Source organism: Strongylocentrotus purpuratus, unplaced genomic scaffold, assembly GCF_000002235.5.
Source record: "Strongylocentrotus purpuratus isolate Spur 01 unplaced genomic scaffold, Spur_5.0 spur5_scaffold_21, whole genome shotgun sequence".
Taxonomy (NCBI): domain Eukaryota; kingdom Metazoa; phylum Echinodermata; class Echinoidea; order Camarodonta; family Strongylocentrotidae; genus Strongylocentrotus; species Strongylocentrotus purpuratus.
Genome location: NW_022145607.1, coordinates 29,302,131 through 29,324,365, shown reverse-complemented (window position 1 = coordinate 29,324,365; position 22,235 = coordinate 29,302,131). Strand labels below are relative to the sequence as shown.

General features: G+C 36.2%; 1 protein-coding gene across 1 annotated transcript; it reads right to left on the bottom strand.

Annotated features, from left to right (window-relative positions):
- Positions 1-9,146: 9,146 nt before the first annotated feature.
- Positions 9,147-21,434, bottom strand: LOC105445232. Its single transcript, XM_030994315.1, has 11 exons — positions 21,417-21,434; positions 20,810-20,977; positions 19,630-19,797; positions 18,453-18,620; positions 17,263-17,442; positions 16,319-16,498; positions 14,742-14,909; positions 13,343-13,510; positions 11,369-11,742; positions 10,776-10,877; positions 9,147-9,597 (listed from the first exon to the last, which is right to left on the bottom strand). The coding sequence occupies exons 1-11, from the start codon at positions 21,432-21,434 to the stop codon at positions 9,585-9,587; spliced, it is 1,707 nt and encodes a 568-aa protein (XP_030850175.1). The 3' UTR covers positions 9,147-9,584.
- Between the last annotated feature and the right edge of the window lie 801 nt (positions 21,435-22,235).

Sequence of the window (22,235 nt, the reverse complement as noted above, 5' to 3'; positions counted from 1 at the left end):
CTCAGCAAAAAAGGCAAGTAGTGACGACTTAGACTAGTGGTCCAAAGTCAGCGTTTTCTTAAAAATCTCTGCTTTATCCTTATAATGCTACACTACACATACATACACAAACGTACGCATACACTTGTTTTATTTATTATTATTATTTTTTTTTATTCGTTCAAATGTGTAATACACACACCCACACACACCACTATACACACATACACAGGGTGAGTGCTGGGGTGATAACCCTAGGCATCTGAATCATAGAATTGAGTAAAACTTAATGAAACAGTTGTAGAATAAGATAAAATGTTCTCAATAATGTGGAAAATACATGACTACCTGAAAATAGTTCCAAAAAATAGAATTCTTAGATCAGTATGAATAATAAAGACCCTATGGGCTTTACATGGTAATGCAGATTATTTGTATTCTTAAAAAAAAATTAAAAAAAAATCACAATTACACAATATAGCCATGTTTATTGAAATACATCAAACTACAGATAATAGGAACATACACAATATACGAAAAGCATAGGTATGTACATTTAAGGCACGCTGCATTATTTACATTTAAATACTAAGGGCCTACACGATAACGTATGCTATAACCGCATTAAAAATTGTCATGCATTCTTATGAATTTATATTACAATACATGAATGAGGATGAAATAATTCATCACGGTTAAATTCAACATAATGTATTCCACGATATATAGTTAGTCACATGTAAAACAAAATAGACCTACATGTTAATGAAGGACGTTTGTCATTCTTTATAATCTTATCAATGTAAACAAAATAATCAGTTGTAGTAAACGGAATTTGGCGTTTTAACAATATACCACTCACACTGAACATGTCTGAATTGAATCAACACAACTTCTTATATTAGTGTGGTATGGTATGTAATCCCGTAGGATTTTTTTGCCAAAATTGATTTTTTGGCTGTTTTGGCTTCAAAAGGGTCCCAATTGGCCAAAAATGATGGGGTTCAAATTTTGAGACCCCTCCTTCACTTCCTGGGGGGTCCATTTTGGGCGCCAAAATTGCACATATAAAGCGCAATAGGGAAATTTGGTGTCTTCCACCCTAATTCATATATATTTTCGCCAATTTCACTGTGAAGTTGTCTGAGGTATATACGGATTCATGTTTAATGATATTGCGTCATAACATTTTTTCACTTTGACCTTATGGGGGCGCAATTTGCGAAAAATTGTGAAAAACTGGGAAATATTTCCTAAAAAATGTGCCCTTCTTCTTTCTTTTGGGCTAGAATTTTGAAATAATAAGTGGAAATGGCATTATTGTGTGTTGTGTGTTATTATACAGTGGAATAATTGTGAAACCTATCACATGTCATTAACACTGTTATTTTAAGCTGTTAATATAAAAATCAACCCTATTTTATAGTATTCTATCAAATAAATAACTTACTTAAACACCAGATGGCGCCAAACACCTTCATATGATAATATTACAAAATTCTCAAATATCAACTTCTAGGCACTGTAATTGCATCAGTCAATCAGAAAGTTGACAAATTATATATGTAATATCTTTTTTCAAATGCAAAATAATACGAAAATGTGCATTTTGTTTTGTTGATATGGTCCCCCCCCCCCCGCCCCGAAAGGAAAAAAAACAGAAACAAGTTGAGCTATTTTGTTCCGAAATAGTACATATGGCACAATCTTGATATAAATCAAAAAATTATTCGGAAACATTTTCCAGTTATAAACAAAACATAAAATAAAATCGGGAAAGGGGTAACCACCTACTTCGTGGTTACCATGACAACAGGAAAGTTCATCAGACTTCCAGTAAAAGTCAATCGCTGTCACTATCTGGAGCATCCTCCCTTGTCCGGTTTTCACAGTCTCCACTAGAGCATTTACAGAGAGGAGTGCAGGGCAAATCGTTGTTGGAGCAGCTACACCGTCCCTTGCATCCTGATTTGCAGCCACATTGATGAGTTCAAGTACTGCCCGTGGTGCAGGGAGCGCAAGACACTTGACTGGAAGACATCCTCGATTATCTGAATACTATCCATTCTCTTCGATAGGAGGAAGCACTGGGTAGTTAGTCTTGTATGATTTATCTCTCATCGTGATGTAATTGGCACGGAGGATGTGAGGTAGTAATGCGGCACGAGTTGGAGGTAACATCTCACCTTCCAGGTTCTTTGATAGGCAGTTCCCATCTGAGCGATGGTAGGGTTGTTGGACCTCATGAACAGTAAACACGACATATGAAATGCTCTAGTGCCTTCACCTGTGTTGGAAGCTCTCCATTGCCAAGCTCAGTTGGAACGGAACCCTCACCCAGTTCTTTGAAGCAGATAATGGCAGGATCATCATCATCAAGCTTTAAGTAGGCATTGATCCATGTCTTCTTGGATATCCCAACAAACTTTCCTCCCCAGTCAGCACCAGAAAAATTATGAAGTCCAAGGAGGCCTTGACATTTTTGATGTCCAATGACTTGAACCCGCTCCAGCACATCTATTTCTCGTTTCTTTGTACCCTTGCCTGTAGAAAATTGTAGAGAAGTGGGCACTGCAATGTTTCCACAAGATGCTAGATTAATTAAGAGAAGGAGGACATGAGTGTCAGGAGACCAGACAGTAATTTCTTGCAAGGCACCACTAGCAGTAGAGGCAAGGACTTGATTAGGAATCAGGGTATCAGCCTCTTCATGTATGTGCGCCTCCTCAAAATCATGTCCCTTGATGAAGGTATCATACACAACCACTAGCTTGAAAGGGCTGTCCGTGTTCTGTGAAAAGTTATCAAGCAGCCCCTGACCTAACAGGCACGTCAGCTTTTTCTTGGTTGACGATGAAGATAGAAGCTCCTTGATGGACATTGCGAGCTTCATTTCTGGGTGTATCTCGTATTCTACTGATGTAGTTGCTCTCTTTTGTCGAGTCTTGTTCTTTAATGACTCTTCCATATATCGATCAAACACAACTCGACCTTCATCATAGCTAGCCCTCATCCCTTCGATGCGCCTGCTGAATGCATTCTGCAGGTCTGTCATCTTTTGCATTGCAGGTGTCTTTTTCATGCCTTGAAGTACACCTATGACGTCAATTATCAGCACCTTGACAGGAAGATCCTGCAAGAGGTTAGGTTGCTGGGCTGCTCCAGAAGGAACCTGCGTTATCTCATGTTCTACGGTAACCGGAACCTCTTTCTGCATCATTTCAACCTGTGGGGGAAGTTGAATGATTATCCTCCACGACATCAGGCTGTTTTACAGCATCGGGAGGTTCTGCCTTTGCATATTCAACTGCATGCATCAGATTTGCTTTGTCTGTTGGGATGTACAAAGAACCATCGACAGCACACAGTGAATGGGGAACCACTGACATTTCATATTCACCTATTGTTTCCGCAAGTTTAGGAACTAAGCTTGGGCGGCTGCCTTGGATGATAAGGAATCTTCCCAGCAATTCACGTTCCTCCCGCAACTTGATGACCTTGTCTCCAACACGCACTTTACTTTTCTCCATCCAGTTCGAAAAGGATTTCAGCTTCAGTTTCTTCATTTTGTCCCACACCGAGAGGGTTGATGATGAAAGCAAACGATCAGATACAAACTCCTCAAAGCGCTTCTGGCCCTTTTCTGCAAAGTGGAGAATGTCACTTTTCGCCTCATTTGACACAAGTGACGATGAAACCAGACTCTTCAATTGTGTCTTCTCCTTGAAAGGATTGACTCCGCAGTGCAGCTCGATTAGGTGGCGTAGTTTCAGATCATTCTTCTTTTACCTCACTGCAATGTCTCCTGAGAGCTGATGATGCTCCTTCCTCACCGAAGCTCCAGTAGCTTTTGGGAAGTCATTGTGGTAATGTTTACCAGAGCAGCAAGTGAGGTGTGGTAATGACTAGTCCATCCAGAGCGGATTCATTTCTTGTGAGTCCAACCATCCCACCATTCCCCTTTAGTTTCTTGATTTCTTGCTCTAGAGCCTGATCAGTGAAGAGAAGAGAAAAGGGTATCTCTGACTTTGCCACCACAAAGTCTCCAGACTTGAGGGCATTCCATGTTTCTGGATCATCCTCTTCTAGGGCATTCATTTGAGCGAGATGGACTGGCATCAGGCGAGCATAGTTCAGGAGATCACGAGCAAAGAAGTACTTGGTGAGGTCTTCTAGTGATGACAAGTAGCCCTCCCAGTCCCCTGATCGACATGAACTAATGAGATGTAGAAGACTCTCCACCTGGTTAAGATACTGAGTCAAGAACTGGGCAAACTCGCCAAGGTCTTCAGCTTCTTTAAGCGGTTTGACATTGCTTGAGTACCAGGATTGGATTTCTTCATAGATCTCCACCATCTCTGGGTCACGTCCAAGAAGTTTTTCTTTGAGAGAATTGCACTGGATGCGAATTGGACCCTTGGGAAGATCCGATAGTATGGTATCAAAACGAAACATCATGATTGCAAGGCTTGCAGTAATGTGGAATTCAAGGCCACGCTTATAAGCTTTACCAACAAAGATCCTGCGAAGAGATGCTGAGGTGTACGCACCACATTTGATAGCACACGTGTCAAGACCGCTACCATCGATGGTTTTGCCAAGAGCATGTAAGGCAGCGAAAGCAATGTGGAGAGCTCCTGCTCTTAAGATCCAGTTGGCGTTTCCCACCTCCTGCTGAATCTTCAACGCTCGGGAGTAAAGATCAAGATCTAGCGTTATCAATGTCTTTCTGTGAGGGCCAACAATAGTCGCAGATATTCCCTGGGATAACCGAAGAACAGTATAGAGGGTCCCATAATGAGTTGGCGATGTCTTGAATAATGGGGCAACCACCGCTGTGTTTGTAGGCGTGCTAGCGGGAGAGGATTGAGACAACAATAAGGACCTAGTTGCAGCCCATGTTGGAAGAACATCATTCTTTGCTAGTTTATCTGATTTCTTCACCTGCTTTTTGCTGATCACGACAGAGTATGTTTCCTCTCTGTCCTTTGAAGACCCAGCTTCCCCCTTGTTGCTAGAAGGCTCAGTTTCCTCATCATTTGTAGACTCTGCATCACTTGGCATCTCTCCACTGCGCTGGGCTTCTTCATCGTGCAACTGAGGTTCAGTTTGGATGATTTCTCCGTTGTCATCTGTTGTAAGGTAGTTCACAAGAGCCCAGGTATGAGTGAATTCTTGAGAAATGAGATTTTGTTTCCTCTTCTTGTAGGCCTGAAATCTCAGTGGGCTAGTTCTGATGACTGGCTCTGGAAGCACATTCATCTCAAATGCTAGAAGGTCTTGCGAAGAAAGTTTCTCGGGTATGACAAGTGGTCGATTCACTGGCTCTCCATCTACAGCCTGTTGGTTGATTACAACCACTGTCCCGTGAAAGGTTCCTTGCCCTGTGGGTGTGTCTTCCAAGAGATCAATGTTGTCAATGGCAAACCAGATGTTCACACCCTTCTTGACAAAATCAGGAAGACAACCCCCCTCCCCCCAGCATCCTTCATTCGTTGAAAGGTTTTGGACAAGGTTCTTGTCACGAACTCGAGAGTGGATAGCAAGAGGCAGTCCAATTGACAAGGGTGATAGGACGTTTCGACGAAAACTGTGATCTCTCTTTGATTGATATTTTACTTGACGATTAGTATGAGTGTTTTGGACTAGAAATTGACAAGCTACATCGACACTTTTGTTTACTTCTTGGTCCCGCATTCCAGATACTTTAACAACATGACTACCAAAGAGGAGGTGGCTTAGGAAGAATTGGAGTAATGGTGGATTCTTGAAGTCATCAAAGGTATCTGTATCACCAAAATCGTCTGTTTTTCAACTTTACTGCTCCCCATTGGTAATTCTTTTTATTTAATTCACACTCTTACAGAGCACACCATCCACACAAAACCCAAGAGAGAGATACTGCTCCTTTGTTAATGACCGAAAATGCTTGAGCAGTCGTATTGTTAAAACAGCTGAATGTTCAGAAGGCGGTGGATCTCATTGGATCAAAGAAAGAATAACGTTGAATGTCCTTCCGTAATAGGTCCATGAGTTATATATATATATATATATATATATATATATATATATATCAATGCATACAATGTTTACCAATTTGTCAATTTAACCATCTAAAGTGATTGATTGATCAAGAGTAATAAAGTTCTCTCTTGTTTTTGCTATTTTTTTTCTTCTTCTCTAACCGATAATGAAGACCCACATCACAAATTTTAAAATCTAGATTTGCCATTGGCTAAATGTTTATGCTTACGTTGGAAAATCAGACAATATACTGCAAAATAGGGGTCTTTATTCTGTCAAACTTGCGAAGACCAAGGAACAAAACAACTTTTACCACAGAAGAGCTAGAAACAATGATCACAGAGCAGAATAATTGTGTAGGAATGTGTGCGCGCGCTGTGTGCGCGCGAGCGCACTTGCCTGTGAATGTTTGGGTGTGTGTGAGTATGTGCGTGTGGGAGGAAGGGTGTGTGTGTGTGCATGAAGGTGCGTCTGTGTGTGCATGTGTGTGTGTGTGTGGGTGGTAGATGTGTATACATGAAGGTTGTCTGTATGTTTGTTTCTGTCTCTTTGTGTTTGGAAATGGGCTAGTAAACATATGATAATGGTAATAAAAGTACTACAGCTGGCTGAACAATGACAAAGGTACGCAATTTGGGCTGACAGGGGGTGGGGTAGGGATGGGGATGGGTTGGTTAGAGGGTTTATCCAATTGAAAGTCTTCAAATTACCTTTCTCGCTGTTGAGGGTTAATCACAGTTCTAGAAAACAACTCAAGTTTTGTGAAACCAGTCATTAGACGAATGACACACCCAATTTTAGGGGGTCTCATGATAGGAAACTACCCCCCCCCCCAGGGAGGGGTTGAGGGTCGGGAAAATTTGAACCCCATCAATTTCTGATAGCTTGGACCCCAATCAATCCAAAAATGCCAAAAAATCAATTTTGGCACAAAAGTCCTACGGGAGCTGTTTCAGTGACATACCGTACCACACTATATAGGCCTACTAATACGCCACAACAGAAACATCATCAACAAAACTATAACTACACCAACAACAACTATTACTACTTCTTCTACTGGTTCTACTACTACTGATACTACTACTACTACTACTACTACTAAAGGCGATGCTACTACTATTACTAGTGATACATTGGGCTTTCGCTGAATGCTGAAATGTATCGGTGCACATTTACCATGATTACAGAAAATTCAGAAATTTATTCCGAATATTAAGTTTGATGCTTCGTGAATTAACTTAATACTGTTCTTGCGTCGAATTTAATGGTGTCCAATCAAAAGTTAAACTTTAAAGAAAAAAAAACATTTGCTTTGATATTTGACGTTCCTATACATTTATACTTAGTCAGTGATTAATAACTTGCATTGCAAGGACACTCCTTTGTATGGGCACCAATTATTTAGCTATGTTATTTACAAATTATCTACGGTGAAAAGTAACAACTCATATATATTACACAAGACAGTTTCCCTTTCTAAATCAAACAAATATATACAAACCTTTTACGTAACACATGCAAGAGTTCAAACGTAAAATATACTGGATAACAAAATAATACAGCGTTATATCTCTGAAAGAAATTCTGTCTTCCTTGTCCTTTTTACAAGGGCCATGAGGGGTACACGACATGTTACATTACCTTTAATTTCTAGTTGTGGATACATCTTAGAAAAGTTTACCGTAACACTCTTGTGTGTTTGTGAAAATACATTAGAACTTATACTGAAATGATCGTCAATTTGCGCATCTGAATGCTAAAATCGTTTCTTAGTTTACAATCCAAATATTGAGTTGTATCCACGTTCATTAATATCAAAGTAAATAATTATTTGAAATCGGAAAACGAACATGTGTTCGTTTTGATTTTTTTCTCAATTGCTCGTTCGTTTGTTCTTTATATACATTCTTTTTATTGTTCATTATTCAATTTATTTCCGTTATATTCTCTACTATATACATAGATTTTAAGTTTGCCAATTACTGCCATTTCATATGCTGTGTGTTTTTAACTGTAAAATATGTTTATATATATATACATTCAAAGTTTTCATTTAAAAAAGGCCTTATGGCTCTGAAAAGACCACACTATTTTGTCGATATGAGGTAATACAATACATCATAAAAGACGATTGATTATAATGGCACAGACATCAATTATATAATGCTCATTGCACAAGAGGTAGTGTTTACACTGCATTAATACCTGTACTAACATATTGAGGAGATTCAGTCGGGACTACAACGCTCTTAATTTGAAGAAAGGTTTACGCCGTTCGATTTGCACTCACGTTGTGTAACGATATTACTCTCACACGGTGCGTCGATGTCTACGTCAGTCGCTGACGCAGTCATACGCTAGGTAAAGTCCGCACTGGGTGCACTGAGCTCCAATGCAATTATATTATTTAGATCAATTTATATAGCGTAGCCACTATATAAATAAACTCTACTGCGTCAACCACACAAATAATTCTCAACGATAACATATCATCCATTCCAAAAGTAGCAATTTAAATTAATCTAAGGAGACGCTAGAGTTTATTTACAGCTGAATAACAAGGCAGGCAACATTGTCGCAGTTTTTAGAAGTAAAAACGTACTGGTATTTTCCAAAGTCACGTGACTATATCGTGAATGACTCTCTGTCCTAAGCCTGATTGGATATTTAGTGTTGGTCTTTCATCCGTCCATGACATTGAACACTCTGATGGATTCTAATTTTGGTAGGCAGCCATTAACAACCAAATTATTATTCTATCCGATTCCCTTCACAATGACAGCTCACATCAATGAATCACCTTATTTACAGGCGTCCCAACTCTGAAGATTTGTCAAATGTTCATGATTAACTGAGCAGGCTCTTCTTCCATGAGAACACATGTTAATTTCATTATATACATGTATATGTTTAAAGGTCCCTTTCAGTGATTCGCAAGCCATCAGAAACTTATCTCAAACTTTATCTGTAGCAGCAATGTTATGACAGTGTGCGCCAAATTTAAGATCAACAGATTGTGCTTTTCTACATATAAGGGAAATTTGGGGCCCTCATTTTGTACACAACAAATGTTTTGAATGAAACACTGCATGTTGCAAAATTCAAATTAGAACAGAAAATGACTGTATTTTTTCACACAATGTTTTCTCACCAAACGTTCAGGCAAATATTTACAACATGTTCGTCCTTTCACAATAAACAAAAAAAAAATAAAGTGTAAATCCTTCCTGAATCCAGAACTACTTAAAGGTAGTGAGAGTAACATTTCAAAGAGAATTCAAAATCATGATTTCTTAAATGAAAGAAAAATAGCCTCAAATCCGATGTAAAGAATAAACAATCATGTAATATTGAATGGATATCAACGTGATTCATTTGGTGAGTAACTCGATTGCATGACAATTGTATTTGTAATAGCCAACGTTCAGATTTCAAATTTAAACGTTGAGTGATTATATAGGCCTATAATGATGTGTTTTATGTACTCTTTACTTCAGCCCAGAGTTCCCATTGGCAAGCAAAGATCGTCTGATCCCTCTGATTCGTCAGATCGAGTACGGTGTCATCTGTTTGATTACTCAAAACCTATCACTGAAGTGATGGAGAAAGAGAGGGAGTGAGAGGGAGAGAGATAGAGAGATAAGTGTCAATGTGTGCATCAACATAATATAAAGAAGCAGCGCTACATCAAAATAATCACATACATACAGCAGGAGACAAAGGACAAACAAAAGCTATTAAATATTACACGGCTTTACGTCAAGCAGCACCACTTGAACTAACATGTTATCTATTACGTAGAAAACATAATAGTTCAAAAATGCGAGAATCCATTAAATAAATAGGTCTACATGTTATCATGTTAAAAAAGGAATAAATACCCTTACTTTATCACTTCTAGAATCCGGCCTATATTTTCCAATGGGCAAATTGAAATATTCATGATTACCCATTTCCAATAGCATTTTGTTTTTATGTACACGCCTTTGTCGACTCTTTGTTTCATTTTGCACGGATTGGTTCATGCGAGATCATGAGTGGTACATAATAATAATAATAATAATATCGAATATTTAGGAGCGCTAAAAACAATAAGTACCATAGCGCTTACAAATACAAATATATGTAAAGAGGACAAGAAAGTACAGTACAGGAAGTATATCACATAGATCATTGGGGGAAAAGGTGAGTTTTGAGGGATCTTACTGATAAACCAGTTCGTATCATTACTGATAAACCAGGGATATGTGAGTTTAACACAAATAAAGTTTAACACACAAATAAAACAATAAACATGAAAACAAAAAACGTATTCCTGTACATTAATATCATTTCTTTTTCTCAATTGAAGAAATTATCTAACCCTCTCTCCCAAGACGGGAAATAGCTACATGCTTGTAATATATTCAAGATACTTTTCTTTTTCTATTTCTATATATCAAAACACATACGTGGCGTTTCGAACAGACCTCGCGTCTGAATGAATATCAGAAACGACTGGCTTAATTCTAACACTAGACCTCATTTCTGCTGCATCTAGTCTCATCTCCCTGATTCTAGTTAGCCAGTGAATCGTTTAAGTTAAGGAAATAGGAAGGCGGCTTTTAATATTGCACATCCTCTCTGAGGTGAAATACTACCTGTGGTCGTGCGTACGATACACAAACACTGATTGTCGCAGAGCGTTAAAGAGACATGCAATCATACATAAAAGTCATGCTACCATTACAGGCGATGCAATTCTTAAAGTTAAAGTTCTACGGACTCACCCACGTGGTTTGCCATGCTCCACCTCCACCTCCATGACCTGATCTTTATTGCACGCAGTGGTGACACCATTCATGCTCAAATCTGTCCCGCATCTTACGAATCTACCATTATAAAAATAGACGGAATACAGTATCATCTATGTAAAATAATTAGGGATGGGGGCTTGTTATAGGAGTTAACAATGTTTGTAATATAGCTGTTCATAATGATGTAACTTTTTATCTTATTTGTTTTATCATGTAGACCACTCAATTAGTCAAACAACTGTAATGCATGGTACAGATGAGCAGAGCTATTCATCCTTATTGTTTAGGCCTATGTTGGTATTGATGTTTTGTCATCTTTAAATTCAAATCGATTCTAATCATAATAAATCAAACATTGAAAGAGAGAGATAAAGAGATAGAAAGAGAGAGAGAGAGAGAGAGAGAGAGAGTGAGGGAGGGAGGGAGGAAAAAGGGGGAAGATCGACACACTTTATTCAATTAACAAAAAAAACACGCATATTTTCTTCAATTTCCAGATGTGGAATGGAGAATCAAAAGAAGAAAAGTGTCAAAGTGCTCTTCGAAAAAAGCACGATGTGTCTTACCTGATAGTCTTCAGATGTTTGAGGTTGTGAGGTGATCTGAAAGCTTGTAAGATTAGTTCCATCTCACTGTTACCAATGTCAAGATCTCTGAATGTCACCTTGACAAGCTGAGGGGAGATATTCAGGAGAGCATTGGGTAGTGAAGTGGACTCCTCGTGGAAAACAGCCGGTCGATATGCATACTCTTGTGTTTGAATGGTGAGTTCTGTTGCTCCTGGTAGATGGATCCTCTGGATGACGTCACAGTCGATCGTGTAACATACCTGTATAGTGACACTCCTCACATTATCAAACATCGAACCACAAACCTGCCATCCTTCTAGTGTGTCATCATCCACTGTCAGCTCAGTCAGGGCGGGGCACGTGTTAACACTCTGACCATGTACACAAAAAGGGAAATTAAAGTACAATAACAAATGTAGTAGGTTCGATTGTTAGTAGATATATAATTGCATTCTTAAGTTTCATGAAAAAAGCAACAAAAAACATGGATGTTGATAGCCTCATGGGTATTGTAGAATATACACACGGATTATAAAAAGACATGAGCCGAGCAAAATAATATAAATAATAATAAAGTAATTTTTATATAGCGCATAATAATAAATTCTCTATGCGCTTTACAACAATCAAATATACAATAAATTACATGATTGATCTAAAGATTTAATTATACATGAATTAACAGAAATACATATCGTATACAATGATGACAAAATAAGATATAATATAAATGATATAAACTTATGAACACAATTATAATAGTTAAATAATTACGATCTTTTATTGTAAGGAAATAACATTATTTGACATAAACTAGCATATATATAATTACAGACTATTGGGTGAACATAATGAAAGAAGGCTTTATATGCAAATGCAATTATAAGTTACAAGTTATAAGAATTTTGTTTTTCTTTCTTACAAGTCAATTGTACATGTATATCATTCGTTATTTACTAATATAAATATGTGAAAGGCAAGTACCGTTTATAGATTCAATGAAACGAAGACCAGTCTAATTTAATATACGTTAGGATGAACACCTACTAAATAATTTCAAATCAGTCAAATGCAATTATTCCGGTCAAAAAGAATTTCCGTTTCGGTTTAATAACATTTGGAGTGGACTATTAGGATATTATTATAATTATTATACGATAATAAAATACAATGTAACTGGCATACATGTATTAGAGTTTGAAATAGTTATAATGAAAGTGGTTAAAAACTATATAATTTTATATCACAAGTACATTTAAACCTTTATCGATGTAATGTAGTGTAGTGTAGTGTAGTGTGAATTAATAATATTACTTGAATTGTGATATATAGTGGACCGTTTAAGAATGTCCGATGTAAAGCTTTACTGCATAATTAACAGATATTTAATATTAAACGTGATTACAGGTACAAATATACCACCATAACATTTAGCTTATTGTTATGTGTTTTAATGCATAGGCCTATCGGGAGGAAGGCGGGCGAATTGTCAAATTTCGTTAGACTATACAGAATAAAGTACACTTCCAGTATAACAAAGCATGTAGTGATTCGTAACGAGTCCTAACATTTAAGATCGTATTTCAGGTCATAGGTCATAGGTCAACCTTTGCAGAGATTCGATTATATATTTGTGTAGGTTTTTAAATTAAACTATTTAGTCTCTTCAGTATTAAAAATTGAAATTCCGTAGCACTCCGAATAGTCATATCGAATGAATAAAAGGTATTATTCACTACCAATCTTATAATATTCAGTCTTTTTTGTTTTGTGACAGAAAGCTCACTTTTTGCATCCACCTCCTAAAACGATCAACTTTTCCTATACCTGCTTCCTCTTAACGAATGACCAATAGGGAAGTTAAATTGTGCACTTTCGTTTGACGATATAGGGAAGAGTAGACCTCCAGTAAAACAAAGAATGTAGTGATTTGTTATATACGAGTCCTAAAATTTAACATCATATCAATACCTTTGCAGATGATGCAATCGACGAAGATGTTGAGTAGAAGTCATTGTGGTACTGACCGCCAAGTGTCAGGTCCTTCAGATGAGTCAACTTACAGATGAACTGAGCGAGATCACGTGATGCAGAGGGACGTTCACTGAGATCCCAAGCAAGGATGTAAAGAGTCTCAATCTGTTGCGATAGTAACATTATGTTGAATGTAACTATAACAACCCATTACAAATATATTCAAAATTCAGCAATATGTTTTCAAATTATATTAATAACGTTGCCACAACTAAAAAATCTTTAAAAAATCACATTGTATTTTGAAATGAGCTACAAGTCTTGACACCTGAAATTATCACGCATTTGAATATTTCCTGGATTCTTTTGAGACCGATATAATGCATAATGGTGTTAATTAAATGAATGATAGGTAATGGTAGAGGTGATCAATAGTTTTTTTCATTTCTGCAATCGGGACTGTGGGCAGTACGGATAAAGATTTGAAAATGATATTTTCTAGAACATATTGATCTGTTGAGAGAGGGAGTAGTGGTTAAATATGAATGGAAAACGTGGCTCATGATCTTAAGCCTTACAGAACAAAAAAACAAACAAAAAAACATGAAGACAAAACGGTCGTAAACCATTCCTTAATCACATTGCCCTTGAAGAAAAAAACTTGAGCTTTATTATTATCGACGAAATAATAGTTGTGGATCCATGATTGTCTGAAAAATAGAAAATTCCTTCCCCCGGCATATGATTCGGTAATCTTACTGACCCTACTACACTGTATATGTTCACGTCTGAATGAGTGAGGGGGGGGGGGGGGGGGGTGATTCACATATCGGATGTCAAATCTTAATCTGTTATAATAGTAACATTATGTTGGATATACAGTTGCTGACATTACACTACTTACAAATATTGTTGAATATTACATCATAATGAAGTTGCCAACCTCATTTATTGACAAAAGCAATATGTCATTCTGACCTTTGATTAAAAAAGTACTGTGAAAAACCTAATTTAACTTAAAGACTTGGCAAATTTTAACATGTTACAGAATCGAATTAACGGGGAATAAGAGGTTCACTTTATATTTCTGTAGGCTTTTAAATTCAAGTATTAGTCTCATCAGTTTTCACAATTAAAATAGCCGTCTATCCAGAGAAAAATGGTATATATTGTTCACTTTTAATCTTAAGAGCTTCAGTCTGTTTTTGTTTTATCACGAAAATTTTACTTTTCGCATACACTTCATGATACGTCATTTTTCCTACCTACTTCCTCTCAACTGTGTACCAATTGCGAGGGTAAAATAGTCCACGTCCGTGTGACTATACAGAAAAGGGTATACTTCAGGTATAACATAATTTTCTTAGAGTCCTAAAATGTATCACTGAATCCATACCTTTGCTGATGATGCCATCGACGATGATGTTGAGTAGAAGTCATCATGATAGTGACAGCGGAGTGTCAGGTTCTTCAGATGAGGCATCTTACAGATGAACTGAGCTAGGTCACGTGATGCATTGGGACGTTCACGGAGATCTTCAGAGGAGATGTCCAGAGTCTCAATCTGTTGTAATAGTACGACATCATGTTAGATAAACAATGGCTGACATTACTATAATGTATTATATCTAACATTACATGATGATACAGTCGCCACCCTCATTCACTTACAAAAGCAATACGTTACATTTACAATTTATTTGCTAGGGATATTACTTTGAATTTTTTTATTTCATAATAACGTTACACAAATGTGTGAAATAGAATCAGAACATTTGGCGTTTTCTGATGGAAAACACAATCAAAACAACGGGAAAGAAGAGATTCGATTTTTCATTTTGTAGGTTTTGAATTCATATATTTCTTTTATCATCGGCGATTCTTAATTAAAATAGCCGTCACTCCATAAGCACTTCCATAGGGGGGGGGGGGGTCCACATACTGAGTGTCCAAAGTCCCAATCTAATGTTGTAGCATTTATATTTATGTTGGATAAAAAATTGCTGCCATTACTTGAACATGTGTTTACACTTTACATCTTGATACAGTCGCCAACCTCATTCACTTACAAAAGAAATACGTTACTCTTACAATTTATTTGATAGAGATATTACTTTAAAAAATCATATTCCATAATAACGTAACACAAATGTGTGAAAAATAGACTCGGAACATTTGGCAGTTTCCGATGGGAAACGTAATCGCAACAACGGGAAAGAAATGATTAGATTTTTTTGTGTGTAGGTTTTGAATTCATATATTTCTTTTATCGTCGGCGATTCTTAATTAAAATAGCCGTCACTCCATTAGCACTTCCATAGGGGGGGGGGGGGGGGGGGTCCACATATTGAGTGTCCAAAGTCCCAATCTGATGTTGTAGCATTTATGTTGGATAACAAATTGCTGCCATTACTTGAACATGCTTTTACACTTTACATCTTGATACAGTTGCCATCCTCATTCATTTATGATTGGAAACGTTATTCTGAAATTCAATTCGGAAATAGTACTTTGAAAATCTATTTTTACATAACATAAAAGTGTGAAAACAAAAATATGGAACACTTTGCGGTTTCCAAAGGGATAGAAGAGACGAAGGGATTCGATTTTTCATTTTTGAAGGTTTTTAAATTGAAATAATTTAGTCTCATTGGCATTCACAATTTAAATAGACGTCTCTCCATCAGCATTCCCGTAGCATTTCGAATTATCATATGGAACTAAAAATATGTTATATAATATATTAGTCACCAGCATTGTTGAAATCTTCAGACTGTTTTTGTATTATGACAGAAAGTTCACTTTTCGTATCCACGTCCATGAACATTTAACTTTTCCTACCTGCTTCATCTTAACAATTACGAGAGTAAAATCGTACACTTACGTTTGACAATATAGGAAAGGGTACACTTTAAGTATAACAAATATGTAGTAATTTTCTTAGAGTCCTAAAATGTATCACTGAATCCATACCTTTGCTGATGATGCCATCGACGATGATGTTGAGTAGAAGTCATCGTGAAGAAAGACCTCGTACTTCACATTGAGTGTCAGGTTCTTCAGATGAGGCATCTTACAGATGAACTGAGCTAGGTCACGTGATGCATTGGGACGTTCACGGAGATCATCAGAGTAGATGTTCAGAGTCTCAATCTGTTGTAATAGTACGACATGATGTTAGATAAACAATGGCTGACATTACTATAATGTATTATATCTAACATTACATGATGATACAGTCGCCAACCTCATTCACTTACAAAAGAAATACGTTACTCTTACAATTTATTTGATAGAGATATTACTTTGAAAATCATATTCCATAATAACGTAACACAAATGTGTGAAAAATAGACTCGGAACATGTTTTTACACTTTACATCTTGATACAGTTGCCATCCTCATTCATTTATGATTGGAAACGTTATTCTGAAATTCAATTCGGAAATAGTACTTTCAAAATCTATTTTTACATAACATAAAAGTGTAAAAACAAAAATATGGAACACTTTGCGGTTTCCAAAGGGATAGAAAAGACGAAGGGATTCGATTTTTCATTTTTGAAGGTTTTTAAATTGAAATAATTTAGTCTCATTGGCATTCACAATTTAAATAGACGTCTCTCCATCAGCATTCCTGTAGCATTTCGAATTATCATATGGAACTTAAAATATGTTATTTAATATATTAGTCACCAGCATTGTTGAAATCTTCAGACTGTTTTTGTATTATGACAGAAAGTTTACTTTTCGTATCCACGTCCATGAACATTTAACTTTTCCTACCTGCTTCATCTTAACAATTACGAGAGTAAAATCGTACACTTGCGTTTGACAATTTAGAAGAGGGTACACTTTAAGTATAACAAATATGTAGTAATTTTCTTAGAGTCCAAAAATCTATCACTGAATCCATACCTTTGCTGATGATGCCATCGACGATGATGTTGAGTAGAAGTCATCGTGAAGAAAGACCTCGTACTTCCCATTGAGTGTCAGGTTCTTCAGATGAGGCATCTTACAGATGAACTGAGCTAGGTCACGTGATGCATTGGGACGTTCACGGAGATCATCAGAGTAGATGTTCAGAGTCTCAATCTGTTATAATAGTACGACATGATGTTAGATAAACAATGGCTGACATTACTGTAATGTATTATATCTAACATTACATGATGATACAGTCGCCACCCTCATTCACTTACAAAAGCAATACGTTACATTTACAATTTATTTGCTAGGGATATTACTTTGAAATTTTTTATTTCATAATAACGTAACACAAATGTGTGAAATAGAATCAGAACATTTGGCGTTTTCTGATGGAAAACACAATCAAAACAACGGGAAAGAAGAGATTCGATTTTTCATTTTGTAGGTTTTGAATTCATACATTTCTTTTATCATCGGCGATTCTTAATTAAAATAGCCGTCACTCCATAAGCACTTCCATAGGGGGGGGGGGGGGTCCACAAACTGAGTGTCCAAAGTCCCAATCTGATGTTGTAGCATTTATATTTATGTTGGATAAAAAATTGCTGCCATTACTTGAACATGTGTTTACACTTTACATCTTGATATAGTTGCCATCCTCATTCATTTATGATTGGAAACGTTATTCTGAAATTCAATTCGGAAATAGTACTTTGAAAATCTATTTTTACATAACATAAAAGTGTGAAAACAAAAATATGGAACACTTTGCGGTTTCCAAAGGGATAGAAGAGACGAAGGGATTCGATTTTTCATTTTTGAAGGTTTTTAAATTGAAATAATTTAGTCTCATTGGCATTCACAATTTAAATAGACGTCTCTCCATCAGCATTCCCGTAGCATTTCGAATTATCATATGGAACTAAGAATATGTTATATAATATATTAGTCACCAGCATTGTTGAAATCTTCAGACTGTTTTTGTATTATGACAGAAAGTTCACTTTTCGTATCCACGTCCATGAACATTTAACTGTTCCTACCTGCTTCATCTTAACAATTACGAGAGTAAAATCGTACACTTGCGTTTGACAATATAGGAAAGGGTACACTTTAAGTATAACAAATATGTAGTAATTTTCTTAGAGTCCTAAAATGTATCACTGAATCCATACCTTTGCTGATGATGCCATCACCGATGATGTTGAGTAGAAGTCATCATGATAGTAACAGCGGAGTGTCAGGTTCTTCAGATGAGGCATCTTATAGATGAACTGAGCTAGGTCACGTGATGCATTGGGACGTTCACGGAGATCATCAGAGTAGATGTTCAGAGTCTCAATCTGTTGTAATAGTACGACATGATGTTAGATAAACAATGGCTGACATTACTATAATGTATTATATCTATCATTACATGATGATACAGTCGCCAAACTCATTCACTTACAAAAGAAATACGTTACTCTTACAATTTATTTGATAGAGATATTACTTTGAAAATCATATTCCATAATAACGTAACACAAATGTGTGAAAAATAAACTCGGAACATTTGGCAGTTTCCGATGGGAAACGTAATCGCAACAACGGGAAAGAAATGATTAGATTTTTTTTGTGTGTAGGTTTCAAATTCATATATTTCTTTTATCGTCGGCGATTCTTAATTAAAATAGCCGTCACTCCATTAGCACTTCCATAGGGGGGGGGGGGGGGGGTCCACATATTGAGTGTCCAAAGTCCCAATCTGATGTTGTAGCATTTATGTTGGATAAAAAATTGCTGCCATTACTTGAACATGCTTTTACACTTTACATCTTGAGACAGTTGCCATCTTCATTCATTTATGATTGGAAACGTTATTCTGAAATTCAATTCGGAAATAGTACTTTGAAAATCTATTTTTACATAACATAAAAGTGTAAAAACAAAAATATGGAACACTTTGCGGTTTCCAAAGGGATAGAAGAGACGAAGGGATTCGATTTTTCATTTTTGAAGGTTTTTAAATTGAAATAATTTAGTCTAATTGGCATTCACAATTTAAATAGACGTCTCTCCATCAGCATTCCCGTAGCATTTCGAATGATCATATGGAACTAAGAATATGTTATATAATATATTAGTCACCAGCATTGTTGAAATCTTCAGACTGTTTTTGTATTATGACAGAAAGTTCACTTTCCGTATCCACGTCCATGAACATTTAACTTTTCCTACCTGCTTCATCTTAACAATTACGATAGTAAAATCGTACACTTGCGTTTGACAATATAGGAAAGGGTACACTTTAAGTATAACAACTATGTAGTAATTTTCTTAGAGTCCTAAAATGTATCACTGAATCCATACCTTTGCTGATGATGCCATCACCGATGATGTTGAGTAGAAGTCATCGTGACAGGAACCATCAAATGTCAGGTTCTTCAGATGAGGCATCTTACAGATGAACTGAGCTAGGTCACGTGATGCATTGGGACGTTCACGGAGATCATCAGAGTAGATGTTCAGAGTCTCAATCTGTTGTAATAGTACGACATCATGTTAGATAAACAATGGCTGACATTACTATAATGTATTATATCTAACATTACATGATGATACAGTCGCCACCCTCATTCACTTACAAAAGCAATACGTTACATTTACAATTTATTTGCTAGGGATATTCCTTTGAAATTTTTTATTTCATAATAACGTAACACAAATGTGTGAAATAGAATCAGAACATTTGGCGTTTTCTGATGGAAAACACAATCAAAACAACGGGAAAGAAGAGATTCGATTTTTCATTTTGTAGGTTTTGAATTCATATATTTCTTTTATCATCGGCGATTCTTAATTAAAATAGCCGTCACTCCATTAGCACTTCCATAGGGGGGGGGGGGGGGGTCCACAAACTGAGTGTCCAAAGTCCCAATCTGATGTTGTAGCATTTATATTTATGTTGGATAAAAAATTGCTGCCATTACTTGAACATGTGTTTACACTTTACATCTTGATACAGTTGCCATCCTCATTCATTTATGATTGGAAACGTTATTCTGAAATTCAATTCGGAAATAGTACTTTGAAAATCTATTTTTACATAACATAAAAGTGTAAAAACAAAAATATGGAACACTTTGCGGTTTCCAAAGGGATAGAAGAGACGATGGGATTCGATTTTTCATTTTTGAAGGTTTTTAAATTGAAATAATTTAGTCTCATTGGCATTCACAATTTAAATAGACGTCTCTCCATCAGCATTCCCGTAGCATTTCGAATTATCATATGGAACTAAGAATATGTTATATAATATATTAGTCACCAGCATAGTTGAAATCTTCAGACTGTTTTTGTATTATGACAGAAAGTTCACTTTTCGTATCCACGTCCATGAACATTTAACTTTTCCTACCTGCTTCATCTTAACAATTACGAGAGTAAAATCGAACACTTGCGTTTGACAATATAGGAAAGGGTACACTTTACGTATAACAAATATGTAGTAATTTTCTTAGAGTCCTAAAATATACGATCAAATCAATACCTTTGCTGATGATGCCATCACCGATGATGTTGAGTAGAAGTCATCGTGACAGGAACCATCAAATGTCAGGTTCTTCAGATGAGGCATCTTACAGATGAACTGAGCGAGATCACGTGATGCATCGGGACGATCACTGAGATCATCAGAGAGGATGTTCAGAGTCTCAATCTGTTGTAATAATACGACATGATGTTAAATAAACAATTGCTGACATTAATATACTGAAGTATATCTAACATTACATGATGATACACTCGCCAACCTCATTCACTTACAAAATCAATACGTTACATTTGTAATCTATTTACTAGAGATATTACTTTGAATTTTTTTTGTTTCATAATAACGTAACACAAATGTGTGAAAATAGACACAGAATATTTGGCAGTTTCCGATGGAAAACACAATCACAACAACGGGAATGAAATGATTCGATTTTTCATTGTGTAGGTTTTAAATTCATATATTTTGTATCATGAGCAATTCTTAATATAATAGCCGTCACTCCATCAGCACTTCCATAGGGGGGGGGGGGGTCCACATATTGAGTGTCCAAAATCCGAATCTGATATAATTGTAGCATTATGTTGGCTAAACAATTGCTGACATTACTCGACTTGAACATGTTTTTTAAACTTTACATCTTGATAAGTTTCATGCTTTTCATCTACAAAATCTTTCACATGAGATATCTTGGAATGTAGAATTTACCACTTAAGGAAGTGATTTTCCTATATTGTAATATATATAAATAGGTGACTTGCTAATATTAATTGGGGAAAAAATCATATATAAATAAATTTATAGACGATCACAATGTAGAAGAAGCGTAATTTATATTTCGTAGAAAATTTGAATAACACAATGATACGTCTTGGAAAGGCGAAATCGAAACAAAGACAAATTCCTGTTTTTTTGTGAAACAAGGAATGTTTACCTATCATAAAAGAAGCAATCATTTAAGATATTTAGCAGAGAAAAGAAAAACTGAAGAATACGTAGAAGAATACCTGGAAAACAAAGCTAGCACGAAAGATCAAAAGACAAGAAAAACGAAACTATTTGATCACCTTTTGTAAGGAAATGACTCGTTCCACATCAATGAGAGAAATTGGAAATAATATACGTCAAATAGTAATAATAATAATAAAAGTAAAAACATTAAATCGATAATATATGAAGATAAAGAAAAATTAACTCCTCGAGACAACGATTTATTCCTAATAGATCTAAATTATAGTATAGATTCTCAGATTTTATTGAATACAAATTTGCGAGTGTTTGTTTTGCGTGACTGCTAAAGCATGTGTGTGCTACTATGCTAATCAGGGTCCTACGTCTTAAGTCATAACTGAGAGTCATGAGGATTAATGCCTCACAAAAGGGCTCTTATATAGCTGATCGACACGGTTTTTTTTTCTGGGAC

Coding starts and splice junctions, on each gene's coding strand:
- LOC105445232 (XM_030994315.1), bottom strand. Junction 17,443..18,452: donor TGATGGCATCATCAGCAAAG/GTATGGATTCAG, acceptor CTATTATAACAG/ATTGAGACTCTGAACATCTA. Junction 14,910..16,318: donor CGATGGCATCATCAGCAAAG/GTATGGATTCAG, acceptor CTATTACAACAG/ATTGAGACTCTGGACATCTC.